Source organism: Barbatula barbatula (assembly GCF_947034865.1).
Source record: "Barbatula barbatula genome assembly, chromosome: 23".
Taxonomy (NCBI): Eukaryota; Metazoa; Chordata; class Actinopteri; order Cypriniformes; family Nemacheilidae; genus Barbatula; species Barbatula barbatula.
This window is the reverse complement of record NC_136786.1, coordinates 18,525,060-18,542,540: the sequence shown is the minus strand read 5'-3', so window position 1 is coordinate 18,542,540 and position 17,481 is coordinate 18,525,060. Positions and strand designations below refer to the sequence as shown.

General features: G+C 36.9%; 1 protein-coding gene across 8 annotated transcripts; it reads left to right on the top strand.

Annotated features, from left to right (window-relative positions):
- The first annotated feature begins 1,319 nt into the window (after positions 1 to 1,319).
- On the top strand, positions 1,320 to 16,421 carry nrbp2b (nuclear receptor binding protein 2b). 8 transcript variants are annotated; one of them, XM_079487886.1, is made up of 18 exons: positions 1,320 to 1,762; positions 9,353 to 9,475; positions 9,572 to 9,673; positions 9,841 to 9,924; positions 10,140 to 10,180; positions 10,269 to 10,363; positions 10,615 to 10,638; positions 10,766 to 10,843; positions 11,548 to 11,603; positions 11,712 to 11,807; positions 12,048 to 12,180; positions 13,476 to 13,578; positions 13,737 to 13,787; positions 13,872 to 14,007; positions 14,957 to 15,010; positions 15,117 to 15,180; positions 15,264 to 15,319; positions 15,705 to 16,421. In XM_079487886.1, the coding sequence occupies exons 1-18, from the start codon at positions 1,646 to 1,648 to the stop codon at positions 15,786 to 15,788; spliced, it is 1,497 nt and encodes a 498-aa protein (XP_079344012.1). In that variant the 5' UTR covers positions 1,320 to 1,645; the 3' UTR covers positions 15,789 to 16,421. The 8 variants fall into 8 exon arrangements, 6 of the variants coding, with proteins under 6 accessions (XP_079344012.1, XP_079344010.1, XP_079344013.1 ...); XM_079487884.1 differs by having other exon boundaries at positions 9,841 to 9,930; positions 10,769 to 10,843; XM_079487887.1 differs by having other exon boundaries at positions 1,325 to 1,762; positions 10,769 to 10,843.
- Positions 16,422 to 17,481: the final 1,060 nt, after the last annotated feature.

Below are 17,481 nucleotides of genomic sequence, written 5' to 3'. Positions count from 1 at the left end.
ATTTAACTAAGGCATAGTCGTGACTTTAAAACAGTGGGAACTTCTGACGTGCTTCTGGTCTAATTGGGTTCAATGATCTATGCTAAGCTATGCTAAAGGTGCTATCGCCACAGATCAACTGAATAGATTCCAAAACGGTAAAACTCATCTTATTAACTCTTGGGGAGTTGGAAACTGAGCCTTCTTCAAAAATAATGTGGAGTGTTCCTTTAAGCTAAGCCTTGTTTGTGAACCTGGGCCTTAGAGTTACATGATGTATTCAATGTATTCAAGCTATACCTTAAATCCCTGTGAACCGGAAGGTGCGATCGTTTTTACTTCCGTATTTTGATGCATTTCCGAGTGAAAAGGAATAGGCCCTTTTCACAATGACGTCATTCAACTTTCGCCTTTTCGCAAAGCAGTGTATCACAACTTCCGTTTGGCAAAAAAAAGAGTAGAGCTTACGTTTTGCCCTCGCATTAAAATTTAGCAACTGAAAACACAAGTGGTCAAGACATCGGTTAGATTATTACTTTGTTTAGTATCAGGCATGTTAATATTTCGTAACGTTATTGACTGACAGAACGCATATTCCAGAACTTACCCTAGCACCTTCGCTAACGCAAAAAGAAAACCAAACACTTACCTTCGTACCTTCATCGAATAATTTGTATTCTTTATCTAGCTTTTGATCTTATCGTTTGTCATCTAGCCGTATTTGTGGCAGCTGTGCAAGGGACTTGTTAAACTCCATAATGAATATATGTATATTTATAATTTTTTGTATATTTAATGCATAACGATGCACTGCTTCGTGGCACAACGGAAGATGCATGATGTCATGTGAAAAGGGCCTATTTCTAATGTGACAAAATAGTGGGCGTGGCTTTCGTCTTTCTATGCGATTTGATTGTATTAATAAAACAGTCATTTCATTTTGAAATGGAACTGGCAGCAGACTGACAGTTGAAGGGGAGGGGTTAACGGATGCTCCGCCCTAGCCGTCTAACACACGTCATTGAAGATGAATAGTCACTACAGGAAGGAAGTGCATTTTCATATTTTAGCAGTGTACAAGAATTATAAAAAGAAAACGACCCGCATTGACAAACTAATTAGTATTTCATGGAAAAATAAGCATTGTTCTTTTTTATTTCACTGGGACTTTAAACCTCAAGGTGGCGTAAGGTGTGAAAACAAAAACGTCACTGTAAACCCATTCAGACACCCTTTTATCACATTTACTTTGGAAGATGTACTGCGTGATCTGTTAACATCTTACTTTTATTAATGAATCACATTTGCATACAAACACAAATAGTGTGTAATTACCAAGTGACGTAGGTATGACGCGTGTTCTCGCTCTCCAGTCATTACGGTAACCGGTGAGCCAACAGTTGCGCTCTGCGCCGAAAACACTTGATTTAATCAAACCCGTGTGTGTTTCGAGAACAACCCATAATAGCGTTTGTGTGTTAAAATGCAAAGACGAATCCTTTTCAATCCCACAACACAACATCACTCACAAGGCGACAGCGTGGGGTTTGTTTATTGAGTGCGGCGCGCGCGAGTCATCGCTCGTTCGGGGCTTCGGGCGCGTTTAGTGCGCAGCGGGTGCGCGCTGTTTGTGCCAACGGAGCGCGTCGTTATTTGCTGAAATATAATGACGATGTCAGTCCAGGAGAAGACTTCAGGTGAGGAGAAGGAGGAAGAAAGCGAGGATGAGAGCGAGATTGTGGAGGAGAGTCCGTGCGGACGCTGGCAGAAGAGAAAGGAACAGGTACGTGATGCTCATTAGGTTTACGAGACAGCGTGATTTCAACGTCTGTGATGCTTAATGCATCTGTCTAGACTGGGAGCACACTACTGTACTGCATGTGTTACCCAGGTAGGCACTTTGGTGTGGGTACTGTCTGGGTAGGCACCTTTCTTGGATGCTCAGGTAGGTAGATGATAACTGATGCCTGGGTGGGTCTCCAAACATGTTGTTTAGTAAGGCGACTCGGTATGATGCCTTGAAGTAAGACAGGCAGGTAGACAATTTGAGGTGTAGTAGACGGATCCCAATATCATTCACAGTGCTGTCTATAGAGGCTCTTTGCTGAGATATTAAGGTAAACGGTTCTCTGTATCGCTGTCTAGGTAGGGAGGTTGCATTATGGGGGCCGAGGTTGTGACAAAAACTACTGTTGTGATGTAGGTTCAAAAGAAAATACACAAACCATGATATTATCTGATTGATATTAACGTATAGGCATTGTATTCTTATCTTATCAGCATCTACGTAAATCAATCCTGTTTGTGCACTTTGGATAGTGGTTTATAAAAGGATAAGCGCACCGAATGTCATCACAACCCAATTGTTATCAATTGTATTGACAAGTGCATTTATTAGTTAGACCCTCACCTATGGTGTTTTTCCTTCCATTGGCAAATGCATGAGTCAGGTGGGCCTGATGGTTATGTTTGCTATGGATAGCCAACTTTATGAATCCATACTAACCATTGAAATAGTAGCCGTATTGCTCTTTCCTAAAAAAAGTATGAATGTCACTCCGCTCTGTCTGGGTTTCTCCATGGCATGACATGGATGTACAGCTTGTTTGATTATTAAATGATCATCTCAGCGTGAGTAAAGTGGTACACAGAGAAGCACGCAACCTGAGTTGGATTGTATATGCAATGTTTTAATATTTATGCCCATTATATAATACTGCAGGTGAACCAAAAATAACCGTTAATAGACTTTTGCACAGACATTCTCTACCAAACACTCTTCTGTCCTTCTGGACTCTGTTTTATTCTGTCATGTGCTCGCTTTACCTACCCAGAGGAAAATAATACTAATATAAAAAAAGGAATAATAGAAACACATGGGCTGATTGTTAGAATATATGTAGAGTATGGAAGTGTAATATGAATGTATTGTAGAGGTCAAATCATCTAGATTTGGGTAAATGTGATCAGAAATGTTTGAGTTCATATTGCGATCTTCAGTAATATGGACTTTTGATTCGGCCTTGACAAATCTCACTTTGTGTCACTGTTAAGATCTCTTCTGAAACTCTAATGGAGACTTTTGAGAATTTTTTACTTTATACACTGACGTCTAAGAGAAATTAAAGAGATCTCATCTGTGATGTATCTTTCACTACCATACTGTGCATATTAAACACAGATACAGATGGAAAGAACTGCTTACAAAAGAAGAAATGTTTTCAGCAATGTTTGAAATTTCAGAAAGAGCACCAGCGTACCATCTGCCCCTATAGATCACCGATATCAACAATCAAATTCTGCCGACATACAGTTTAGACCCAGTTGAGCGGCTTTGACACTAGATCAGTGTACCAGCACTGGAAGTGAACTGGAGACGCTCAGATACACCAATACAACAGCACTTAGATGTGATGATTTCACATTATTACCGTCTGCTTAAGTGATGCTTTTCCATTAGGGCCGGATACTGAGTCCGAATGATGACATCTGACTTTGTTAGTATTGATAATTCTTTCAAGACATTACAGATGCAACATATAAGATGAAGTAGACAGTCAATGTATAAAGACAAGAAGAGATTATTTCATTCTTAAGGTGAAGATTTTGCATTTGTTTATATTTATATGCTTGGCAAATGCTGTAGAGCAACATAGAGGGCATTAAAGGTCCAGTGTGTAATTATTTAGGAGGATCTGCGATTTAATAAACATAACTAGGTGTTCAGAGGTGTATAAAGACCTTACATAATGAAGCGTTATGTTTTTATTATCTTAGAATGAGCTACATACACACATCACGGGTCCCCTTACATGGAAGTCGCCATGTTGTTTCTACAGTAGCCCTAAAGGGACAAACTGCTCTACAGAACGCGTTTCATACGGTCTTCTTCGGCAAAGAAGCGTAAATGTGACAACATCTTAGTCCTGTAGTGCTCCGAAAGAGAGGGGTGGAGTGAGCTATTGGTTGCAATTTGCATCCTCACCACTAGATGCCGCTAAAATTCATACACTGGACCATTAAAGGTTAAGAAGATTGTCATTTAAAACATTTTTATTTATGTGTTTTTACACGTTTTCACGAACTCATGAAAACTATGAAATGACACAAATGTAACTGCGTGAATTGTGTTGTGACTAAAGACAATCTAAAATTAAATTAAAAAGAAAAATGTACTGTTCTCAGTGTCAACCTTTGCCTTGAATTTCAGATTAAAAGCTTTTCAAGATTTTGAGAAACACAAGTCAAGGGACCCTAAACATTTGACCTCCTAACAATACCAAGAATAAATGTTTCAGTTAATTCTTCATTCTAGAAGCAGAATCTCAGAGCTTTGGTTTATGGACGTCATGTTTGGATTTATGAGGACCGCAGTGGGAAATGGACAGATTGTTTGTATAGCCGGAGCAGAGCTCCTCTGGGAAAGATGAACGTCTAATGTCACAAGCAACCATGAGCTCTATGAATCTATGGCCATAAAGCTGAAAACATGATCAGATTAGATTTTACATTTTCGTTTCATGTTACTTCTAGTTACTTACTCCTTAAATGTTTGCTGTAAACCCCAAAAGCCAGCTGTTTCTCATAGACGAAATCTTATTTTCTATTAAATTCACTGGGTGGTTTTTAATATTAAATCAATTTATGTCAAATAATCATTAAGCGGCACCAATGACCGACTGTTGCTATATTAAAATAAAAATCTGTATTGCCAGAGCACATTAATGCACCTTTTAGGACGTATTCCACCTCACATGCCCTTAAAGTGACAGTTCACCCAAAAATATAAATTCCGTCATCATTTACTCACTCTTGTGTCATTGTCACTTTCTCTCTCCCGCAAAACACAAAATAAGATATTTTGAAGAATGTCGTTGACGGCACCCATTCACTCGCATGGCTTTTGTGATGACATCGTTTTGGGACGAACTGTCCCTTTAATGACTATTGAAATCATTAAAACGACCGAGTCTATGTTGGTTGGCTGTAAAGCATTTCTCAACAACCACGAATTCAATGTTATCTCAGATTTTTTTAAATTCCAAAGTAAAGGTTTATTGTTATTTCTGCATGTGGTGACTGTCACTCAAACCTTTCAAACACTTTAGCAGTGGGTCATTGGTGCAGTTAGATGATTACTGGACATACATTGATTAATTATAATCTTGGGAATAAATCAATAACATCAATTTAATATAACAGGGTCACCCATTGTATATCCCAACATACAGGCCAGTGTCTCTGCTTTGTTATCCAGGCATTGTAATCGTCCAATTTGACATTGTATTTTGTCTGCAGAAAACACACTGTAATCTTTTTTCTGTCATTGTATAGGGTCTTAATATATTTCAAATCTGTTTGAGTATTTAACTGAAAGGGAGACTAGTTAATGTTTAACTCATTGTTGGACCAAGAGTGTGATAGTGAAGTTTAACTTTATAGAAACACAAAATGACCTTTGAGACTTGCACAACATTTCCATTGAAAACAGTTCAATATTCCAATACTCTGCCGTCTGTTTGGTTATTGTATTTCAGTTATTGTATTTATTAATAATCTTACATGAATCTCTATTGACCTTTTCTTCAGTTCACCATTTCAGACTAATGAAACTTTTTTTTATTTACTTTCAACACCTTTCCATCTGAGAACACAAACACAAGCCCAGTCGATTTTCTCTCGAGGTTCATAAGACTATTTTTGCAGATGGAGCACATGAGCTACTTTTCCCTAATTTGGAACAATGCCTCTTTGTTTTAACTTCTTATATCACATTATCCTCTGTTAACTGTTGATGGATTACACAACCTGCTCATACTTATTAAATTGCAGCAATATATCCTGTGACGCTGGACACAATGTCACTGAAGGTCATGGAGCGAATAGATGGTGAGAGGTTCACGACTTGTTGTTGAAATATGATGTTAACAACTACATATAACGGCATGTCAAACTTTTGCACGGAACTGTATATTATAAGAAGGATGTGATGCAGGATGTAGATGCATTTGTTAGGATTTTCCATAGACTGGCTATTTAGTCTACAGTTCAACTCCAGGACACCCGTGGTCCTAATGCAACCCTCCCGGGTGTTTCGGTACAGAGCTCAGATCAGAGCTGTTTTCTGGTTGAAAGGGTTTGACCTAAGCGTCTGGGCATAGGGATCAGAATGAGGACACACAACCTTAACCGGTCCAGATTAAACTGGCTTATTGTTAACATTATTCATGTGCAAATGAAAATGATTTCATCAGTTATGTATTCTGACGTCATTCCGTCTTCGGCAGAACACAAAAGAAGTTATTTTGAAGAATGGCGATAACCGAACAACACAGGTCCCAATTGACTTCCATTGTATGAACACAAAACCTCTGAGACATTTCTCAAAATATATTTTTTGGGAATAATAGGTCTGGACATGTGGGTGAATAAAAGATGACAGACTGTATATTTTGGGTAACTCTCCATTAACGTTCATTAACATGCCTCGTAAAACAATGTTCATGCTCATACACTGAGAGAAAGATAAAGACAATCCTTTCTTACAGTCAGAATAGATTTGTGTGGGTTAATGTGTTAAAGTAGTTAGAGAGGACAGATCATTATAGCTTCTGTCATGCTTATATAGTCTACTGAAGAACAGAACAATAGCAAAAATCATGGTATTATTATATATGTGTATTAATGCCTAGTTGTTTTTGTGTTTTTGTTTATTCGATTATCTTGCTGTTTGTGTGGGCCTGATGCTTGCAAAAAAAAAGATTTACCTTTTTCATACGTTAAGTTAGAGGATCAGCCAGCTGGACCGATGCACCTTTCAGTTTTTAAGAAAAATGTTTGAGGCGTGCAATTCTTTGAAGAGACATTCGTAGTGTTGAAAACATTTTAAATCAGGCTTCAGGCTGTTTAATAAGCAGCTTGTGTGTATAGAAGCACAGAAATGTTTGAGAAACCTGTCAGGTTTTATTTGAACCATAAAGATCTGACTTCTATATCTTCTTATTTAGGCTTAATAATCACACATGATATAGTTTTTACCCTTAAAGTCCCCTTGAACAGAAAGTTGCAATCGTTTTTACTTCTGTATTCTGACACATTTCAGAGTGAAAAGGAATTTCAAAGAAGAAAATTAGTGGGCGTGGCTTGCGTTTTTCACTGCTAATTGATTGGATGTGTAAAAACAGCTGTTGAATTTTTAAATGAAACTGGCAGCAGACTTACAGTCGAAGGGGAGGAGTTAACGGATGCTCATTTCAGGGCGGAAGTGCATTTTCAGATTTTAACTGAAGATTATGACGGTACATGAATTTTTTAATTCATAGATACGCTTTTTCCTATAAGCGCTGCAACATTTCTTGAAAAAATAAGAATTGTCATTTTTTATTTCATTGGGACTTTAATAATAGCTTTTAATATATAAAAATGTTTTAATGCAAGATGCGCTGTCGTTTGACAGTCTCTTTGGCATCTACATTTAAATGTTTAAATATTAATGTAAATGCTGGGTTATTTTTAACCCATGGTTAGGTCAAAATGGGACGATCCCAACCATTGGGTCAAAAATAACCCATAAATGTTTATATATGACCCAACCTCGGGTTGAAACAATCCAACATTTAAGGCTGGAACGACCCAGCATATATTTATAAACCATTGAATTGGGTTGAAAATAACTCCGCAATTTTTTTAGATGCACGTATGTATGTATAATAATAACATCATGTAACCTTGGTCTAAATCGGAGGCATTCTTCATAAAATGTTGTTAGAAAGAATAAACTCCTCAAGGATTTCAATATATCCGTGCTCAAAGAAGCGAAACCGTCACCTCTTGTTTTTCATATTCTAAAAACAGTTTAGGAAAGCGTGTGTGTGGGGTTGATATATTACAGGCCTTTGGCATGTGTTGGGATAGACTTCATCCTCATGACTCAATGCGTCTGAAATTCAGACCATAGCACAGTTCCTCTCTTACAGCCATAACCAGATTATCCGCAGAAACAAAGAGCTTTGATGCTTAAACTGGGAAATTGAAAACAATCACATTTCATAAAACATTACATTCTTATCCTGAAATAGTCAAATGAGTATTTAATAGACATTTTGTTTAATTCCGTCCCATCATTAGAGATTCTTTTCACCACACACATACAACAACAAAGCTACCGTAAAATCTCAAATATAGGTGACCATTATTTTCTCCTAATCAACTGGTCTCATTATATTGTGTGTTTAAATGGTCTTGACCTTGGGATCTAACTATTAAATCATATCATCATATCATACGTTTTCATGTTAAACCAATTAAAATCTGCTTTTATTGAGGCACAAATATAGCAGATGCAGAAAGGCAGTCTATTGAAGCACATGTTTGGTCTGACATCCAGCTCTTGATGAGAAGCTGTGTGTGTGTTTAACAGCAGGGAGCTAAAGATATAAAACTGTCAGAGATACACTTCTGAGTCAGACAGACAGTTACAGATGTGCAAATGTGTCTTTCTGCCCACGTACACTGAGATTCTTTCTCTATGTGTCGCCACAGAATCTCCCTCTTTGTTTTCATTACGCCATTGAGTCTAATCTCGCTCTCTTTCTTATTTTCTTCTATTTAAAGTGCTTCCTCATTACAAAAATAAAAAATACAGCATCACAAAAACAACAAACAATAAGGTGGTGTTAAAATAACATAAGGGATAATAAAGAAAAGGAATCTCGTAACATAAATACAAAAATTACTTTTTTTATTGGCATTATTTGCCATATTAAGTTTTTGCATACGGCTCTTTCTATATCGCCGCCACAAATGGGCCGTGTACATAGGGGTACAATATAATGTTGTCTTCACACTACATGAACTCATATTAATGGATTTGCGAATCAACATGTTTGCTTGCGCATAAATCACACGGCACTGTCTGTAAATATCCCTATCATCAGACAGGTCCTTATTTATATAATGCCACAAGTATTTAAATCATCAAATACTTTAAGAACAGAAGCAGAAAGAGAGAAATCGGGAAATGACCGTTTGTCGTCCTCTTTTCTTTGCATTATATTTGATATCATAGTCTATACCATATTGAAAGCAAAACATCAGTAACTGTTGAAAACATCACGAGATCGTCTGCATACATCAAGTGGTTTTCTACAACCTGTTCCACAACTGTTTAGCATCTTTGATAAATCATTCATATAAATATTACTTAAAAACTGCCTGACGCCATTACATACATTAAAAGGTTCAGATACACGATTACCCCATTTTACATATGACAACAGGGGTGAGTAAATTATCATGAAAATGTATGTTGAAAGTGAACAATACCTTTAATGCAAGTGCACCGCGCCCTGTGTTTGTTTGTCGTCCCCTGCAGGTGAGTCAGGGAAATGTTCCTGGTGTGGAAAGCGCCTCTCTCGCCATGGATACCGAGGAGGGTGTTGAGGTGGTGTGGAATGAGGTTCTCTTTCATGACAAAAAAGTCTTCAAGACAGTGGAGGTGAATATGTGTGCAGCAGCACGTGTTTGATTATTTCTGTATTCCACAAGTTTGTGTTTATGGGGTTAAATGTTTATTTTGTGTATTTGTATTTAGGACAAAATTAAGGAGATGTTTGAGAACCTCATGCAGGTGGACCACCCCAATATTGTCAAGTTTCACAAATACTGGCTGGACATTGGGGACAACCACGCTCGGGTAACACACGGCTATTGGCATTGACAAGTCTTTTCACATTGTGTTTCATGTGAATCTCTGGAATCATCCAGGGAGACAGTGACATATTTTTATTAGCGTTTTTTGCTCTTGCAGACATCGCATCATTACTGTTTATTTATTGAAGATTTTATACCTGCGTCTCGCAGGTGGTGTTCATCACAGAATACATGTCTTCTGGCAGCCTGAAGCAGTTCCTGAAGAAGACCAAGAAAAACCACAAGACCATGAATGTAAAGGTCGATCCTCCACATGATTTTTGTAAAACATCGAATGACATTCAACCCTTTCAACATTATTTAAGTGCACTACTTTGCATGGCCGCTTCACTAAAATTACGTTTCAGAAGAAGCGACAAGAATACATTTTTACAGATTCTAGGCTACTAAAGTTTTGATTGTAATGTGAATTTGAGTATTTATCGTGAGTTTCTTGATTTTCATTTTAGGCCTGGAAACGCTGGTGTACACAGATTCTATCTGCACTCAGGTGACATCATCTTTAACACGCTAGATTTGTGTCATTTGTGTATTAGGAAGCACACAGAGATTATACTGATGTCTATTGTGTCCATTAGTTATCTTCACTCCTGTGATCCTCCCATAATTCATGGCAATCTCACCTGTGACACAATCTTTATTCAGCACAATGGCCTTATTAAAATCGGATCAGGTATGCTTTTCCATGCACATTTGGTTTTAGTGAAATCCTTTTACACGTAATTCGATTTTGGACTAAACAGCTGTTTGTTTGCAGAAGTGTTGCTTTTTTTAAATACAGTGTATATCACTTAAATACTTATCAATCGATATCATTGACATCGTGTGATATCTGTTAAGACTAAAATGAAACCGAGGTAAGGGACAGTATGCATATGGATGTGACATGTTTGTATTACCTCATCTTTCTGTCTGTCCCTATAGTTTGGCACCGACTCTTTGTGAATGGTGAGAGCCATTATATCATTTATGTGAAAATATTATATGAATAAATAAAATATTACATTGAAATGATCTGTGTATAAGAGAATGTTCTGGAGTAAGTCTTATGGGTTGTTTTACCCAGTGTTCCCAGAAGGAGGTGTCGATGGCAAGAAGAATCAACACAGAGAAGACAAAAAAAACCTCCACTTCTTTTCCCCAGAGTACGGCTGTGAGTAAGAACATGACTTTGTTCGGATATTCTCGTACACGGTTTGATAAACATGATTATTGTTGTTGGTTTATATACAGTTCAGGCACATAAGATGCTTAACCCATCATTTTTCTTTCTTTTGACTGAATATTTATTGTTTTTCAACAAGGACAACATACGACATAACGCATATCAAAATCACATACATACAAAGTAAATAAGTAAAATAAAAATGAAAGTTAGAAACTCCACCCATAAAAAGGTCAGATGTTTATTAACTGTTTTTGGGCGGGTGTCCTAAACTGTGGGGTTCTAAAGAATAACTGTTGAAATAGTACAAAACATGCCTAAATAAAAATAAATAATACGGTTACAATAAATTTATTAATAGTTAGAAAGATTATACGTAAGATTTAAATAACAAATGTTGTTAAGTGATATTCCATATATATTTATAAAAGACAGATAATAAACAATTTAGGATACAAATATAATAAAACATAAATATAAAACTAATAATTCAATTCGATTTTATTTATATAGTGCTTTTCAAATATTTTCATTGTTGCAAAGAAGCTTTAGATTATAATCGAATGGATGTATTTACAGTGTATATATGGATAAATAAAATAAATATACAGTATTATACATATAAATAATGGAACACAAATGAATATTTCCTTAACCTTTTCACAGTACTGTACATATATGTTTTCTCTCAGCTTGTGAGGATGACGACGCCATAGACATCTTCTCCTTTGGGATTTGTGCATTGGAGGTGAGACCACTAGAAGATATGGATATAATTCATACAGTGCATGTTTTCTTGCTCTTAAATGAGCGTCATCCCTCACACGCAAATATTTAAACACATTTGTGTCTCCAGATGGCTGTGTTGGAGATCCAAGCCAATGGGGATTCTGTTGTGTCCAAGGAGGCCATAACTAATGCCGGCCAATCGTTAGAAGACCCTCTCATGAGAGTATGTGTGCCCATAGGATAAACGGTGTCATTCTTTTATACCTGGCTTATGATAAAATGGGTGAAAAGGTCCCGACCTGGGACCGTAAAACCATTCCAAGCAGCCATCCAGAAAACAATGCTTAGCTGTTGCCTAGCAACCGCTCGCAACATCCCAATAGCGCTGCATTTTATAAAACAAGTACGTGATTATTATGTCTCTGAAATCTAGTAAATGAATCTTGCTGTTGTGATTTGACAGGAGTTTATTCAGACATGTGTACGTCACAACCCCAGGCTCCGGCCAATGGCACATGACCTGCTGTTTCACCGCGTCTTATTTGAAGTCCATTCACTGAAGCTGCTGGCCGCACACTGTCTCATCAACAACCAGTGTAAGTGCTTTCAATGAACATCCATCCATTCTATCGGCACAACAATCTGTTGAAGCGAGTAAAAACGATCATTTCATTTCTGAGTGCGCTACCTTAACAAACCCTTACAGGAGACAGTGTATTTAATAGAAAAGTGATTTGGAAATATTGCGTCCATTTTGGAAAATGAATCAAGGTTTTATTGTTGTAAAAGCAAAGTAAGCCATTTTTTGTGCTTTGGTGCAAATTTAGCATTTTACAGAAAACCTGTAACTTGTAATTTGACATTTATTCTGTTTTGTTACACTAAAGTGTTGGATCGGTGAAATATACAGTGATATTATTGACAGTTATTGACAGGTTTTGTTTTGTGAGTCTGTGTGATAGAAATATGAAAGTGAATATTATTCATATGATTTTCACAGGGCGGATTTTGAGAAGACAATTTCATATCGCTGTTGTCCTTCTGACACCTTGTATCTCCATATTTAGTGATTAATTCTAATAATAAATCATTATTATTAGTCACCCTTTATGTTTGTCACTGGGTTTTGCAAACATTTAAACAGTAAATAGTATTAAAAAGTGATTGTCAGCTTTGACGAAACAATATTTAATCAAGTACTGTGTATTTCCTGAAAAAAGGCAAATTCGGACATACAAGGTTTACGAAGGACAGCAACATTAATGCAAAATTGATGGGAGGGGTGAGAAAGCTGAAGTTGTTTTCTTTTTTCTTTCATTGTCTTTAACCAATTTGTGGCAAAACAATTACAGATTTTTATATAATTTGTATATTAGTTTAATTGCAAAACAGATAACACATTTTTTAAAGAAAATTGTTTAAATATTTGTTTGTGTTCTGGACGAAACACCGGTCCGATTCAAAACCTTAACATATACAGCTGAACGCCTCTCCATGTGGATGTCCTTCCCAGTTTTTATGTATTATTATTACTTTATTAAAACTACCCAACTGTAGTTTGATTGATATTACTTGGAATGCACAATAAAAAAACATCATTTTTGAAAACTTTGCAAATGAACTCTTCATATATTAAAGTAACATCATGTAAAAAGTTCATTAACATCAAATTTAAGTGAAAACATGAGCACAATAATCATAGCATCCCTCTGGTCAAATCTGATCGAAGAATCGAAAATAGCGATCATTTTATATTCCTAGATTATCAACATTTGGTTATAAATTGGTCCTAATTTGTGCATTAAAAATAATGTTCTTTCTACTAAATGTTGCTTTGTAATAATGTAAAATGCCGTTTGAAAACCCAAAAGCAAAATCCGTTGTTTTAAAGACATGCTGCCAGAGAACTGTGTTGAAGAGAAGACCAAATCATTTGATCCCAATGGCGTCATGGCAGAGATTTTTCACAAAGATCGTCCTCACGTACAGCTCAAGTAAGTCTCACAGACGGCACAAATGTGTTTTTGAAACTAAAGTCTGAATACACTTGAGGAAAAATCTGCACTTTGTGTGACCGTCGAGTCTGATCTAAACTTTATTACCCTGCTCTTCTTTATTTGAATTATTCCTCTGTATTGTTCTTGTCCTGCAGGTACTCCCATGTTTCTCCTCTAGAACTCGACAAGTTTTTGGAGGACGTGAAGTCAGTGTTGCATTTCACGCTTTATTTTGCACCATTTTTGTTACAAAAATACAAATAGGCTAATGGATTTGGTTTTCCATTCAGGAACGGCATTTACCCACTGATGAACTTTGCGTCCGCGCGACCCCATCCCGTACCTCGTGCCCTCACCATGTCCCAAGAACAGGTGGAAACAGTAAAGACCCCCACACCTGAACCTCAAGAGGCGGAGACAAGGAAGGTGTGTCCACTATTCGGTTGTTTGGTGGTGACGTAAGGAATACCTTTTCGGGTCCAAGCATCTATTTATTCTCAAGCTGGGCGACAGCTTAAACGGCGGTATGAGCACTGTTTACTCATATTGCATATTTAAGCCAAACATGATAACTCAAACTCCAATATCAATATTTGAATTAATTATGAAAAATAAATCGCTAAAGGTTAGGATCGCGTTTTCCGATAGTTTCACATCTTGCAATGAGCGTATATTAGCATTTTTTGCTGTTGGCCTATAGCATCTTAGTGAGCATCTGGACCTGGATACAGTATACAGGGATGTGATTACAGATTGGCGTTTTTTTTCCTTCATGCTGTAGGAATGACATAGATGCGCCATCTAGTGGCTGTCTATGGAAGTTGCTGATTACAATCAAATTTAAAGTAGGGCTAATATAAACTTCTCAAGGGGTGCCATTTGATAATGCAATGTTATTTGACATTAGCATAAGATATTGGCACAAAGCATCAACCTATTTTATTAAATATTGTTTTGGTGACCGTTAAACTAATAAACATTTGAACTGATATTTCCAAAATTGCCAGTCAGACCTGGGTAATAGTTTGCTTTTGTGTTGCATAAGTGTATTAGTTACAAGTGAAAAAGATCTATTTATGGCAAACTGTTTTAATAATGAATAATGAAACGTTTAATAAGTAACATTAAAGACTATATTTTGGGGTGATTGGGTTTGGGCCGATCACATGCTTGAGTATATGACCTTCCATATATGATGGTGCGTGACCTCAGGCCGACAATTCTCTTCAGTTGTTTATTTCCTGTTCCTGCAGGATTTGAGGAAACAAACACATACCTATAGAATCGAACGCACTGTTATTTGCTTTGGATAAAATTGTCTTTTGAATGCAGTCAGGTGCATTTAATTACATTGAAAATATTGAATTTGTTCTAGGTGGTTCAGATGCATTGTAACCTGGAGTCTAATGACGATTCAACTAAAATTCACGTGAGTTTGCTATTTTTCAGCTTTTAAGACACAGATATTGATCCAAAGGGATTTAAAATCTTAGCATCTGAAGGTTATAAGTGTTATATATACTGTGCTTTTATAGCTCACCCTGTTCCTGAAGCTGGACGATAAACTTCATCGCCAGCTCGGCTGTGATATCGTGCCAAGTAAGAGAATGGTCACATGAAGCTACACAGATATAAAATTACAGATTAAGGTATTTAAAATAACATTATAATTCTGTGTTTAGCTGACAGTTCAAGAGATTTGGTCAATGAACTTATCCATCATGGTTTCATCAGTGAGGTAAGACAAAAAAAGATGATGTTGCCTCCAGACGACTTTAAAAGGTTTAATTCATTGATTTGATTTGTTTAGAGACACAAATTTAGAATTTAAAACACATTTACATAGAATCCTCAAGGCTATTTTGGTTTACTGATGATAATACTCAAATAGTATATTGGCCAAAAGAGAATTATAAAAACTAAACGAACATTTGAAATGTGTTTAAAATAGGTTTAAGGAAACCGTCTATAAAGTCTGTAATCTTATATAGCAATAAACAAATAAATAATAAAATGACACAAAATGGCTAAAAACTTAACTAAAATTAACATAAACATTAAACAATAAAATATGAATAAAACTATAATACAGCAAAATGTGTACTTTATGTCCCGTTTCACAGGACGACAGTGACAAGATTGTGGCGTTCTTGGAGGATGCTTTAAGTCGCCACCGTGGGTCAGCGAATCCCATAACAACAATATGAACAAAAAAGGTTCTGTTGCTATGGCGATAGACGTTTACATGCCATTGGAACCAAGAAGCAGTAGATAGAGGGGCAGTAAAGGTAGCCAATAGAGAATTGGACCTGTGATTGAGAGACATGGCATGGTTTCTATGACAACATGTGATGGACAGGTTTGGGGGGCACCAGAAATGCCCGTCTAAAGTCCAGGAATCCCAAGTGGCATTGCCAGTCACATCTGTTAAAGTTATCGTTGCATCGCAAACTATTTTGGAATGCAATGATATTACCAGTTATATTTTAACATGACAGTTACCCGCAATGCTATCTTCCAAATGTATAGTATGAATGAGGATGCTATAACCAATGGTTTCAATCAAATGTATTTCTCCATAATTAGAATGTTTAAATTTGCAGTTGAAGTGTTTTGTATGATGTATGTAGAGGAACGCATTGCCTTAGGTAACTTTGCCGTCTGCCGATGTCTTAACGAATGATACATTTCATACAAAACCACATGTAGGATCCTGGTTAGTCAGCCAGCTAACCGACAGGACACATGCCGTCTGACTACACAATTTTGGATGTGATTTATGTACATTTTTTTAGTTTCAAAGATCATTATGAATAAAAGAAAAAGTAACTCTAACGTGTATATATTTGTGTTTGTTGTACGGATCTATAGCACGAGCACACAACACACCATCGCATTAATCCCTCCGTGTTTTTACATTATGCAAGTATGCACCGTCTTTGTAAGTCACTTTGGATAAAAGCATCTGCTAAATGACTAAATGTAAAATGACTAAATGACTTACTGCGTGCAGTTCATGTCCGGTATCTTATCGCATCTATAAGTCTCAAACGATCTCCAAATCCAGCCTTATATCCACCGTTAATATAACATCCATCACTGAAATGCCGTGAACTAACAGACACACGCACCTCAACTTTACTATCCCAAGAGTACCGATCCTCTTGATGCAGAGCAAACAATCTTAATGGCAAGCTGGTCTCGTTTGGCGAAACAGGGATCCAGACTTTCCGAAACTAGTGCTGGGGGAGTGAATCAAGCACAGAAACTCGTTTTTTATCAAGTTGACCATGTTAAGCATGAGAAGCCAGCACGTTTAACATTGTAAAGAAGTCAGAATGCATGTTACCTCCGCATTTTCAAGTCAAGGTGCATCTGACGAAGCTTATGCTTCATTACATATGCACGTGATGTTTCACATCCTTATTTCTCAACATCTGCTAGTGGACTCTAAATGACAGAGGTTTTTGTACGAGTCTTTATCATTGTGTGTATCTATAATCACCTAGGTCGCCGAAGCAGTAATATTCTCCCCCGTCTTCTCTCCGAGCTTCACTGATGGTCAACTGGAAACGACTATCACCAAAATCACGTCCACTAAATCGAGACGGGACTGAGGAATATCGGATAGTTGCTCCATAGATGAGAAGTTTAGGAGCTTCTCCGGGTTTCTTGAGGTACCAGCTTAAGCAATATGTATCATCACACCAGGCACCGACTCTAATGCTGGTGTTACATGTTATTGTAATGGATTGTCCTGGTTCTAGGGTCTTTACTGATGGGGTCTGAGTCACTTGTGCAGTGCAGTCTGCAATGAGAATAAAGATATTAGTGTAGATGTCTAACAAAAGAGCAAAGACATTCAAATATATATATAGCAAATCTATTCACTTGAAAGAT

Coding starts and splice junctions, on each gene's coding strand:
- nrbp2b (XM_079487882.1), top strand. CDS start 1,646: ATGACGATGTCAGTCCAGGAGAAGACTTCAGGTGAGGAGAAGGAGGAA. Junction 13,788..13,871: donor AAGTTTTTGGAGGACGTGAA/GTCAGTGTTGCA, acceptor TTTTCCATTCAG/GAACGGCATTTACCCACTGA. Junction 15,011..15,116: donor ACGATTCAACTAAAATTCAC/GTGAGTTTGCTA, acceptor GTGCTTTTATAG/CTCACCCTGTTCCTGAAGCT.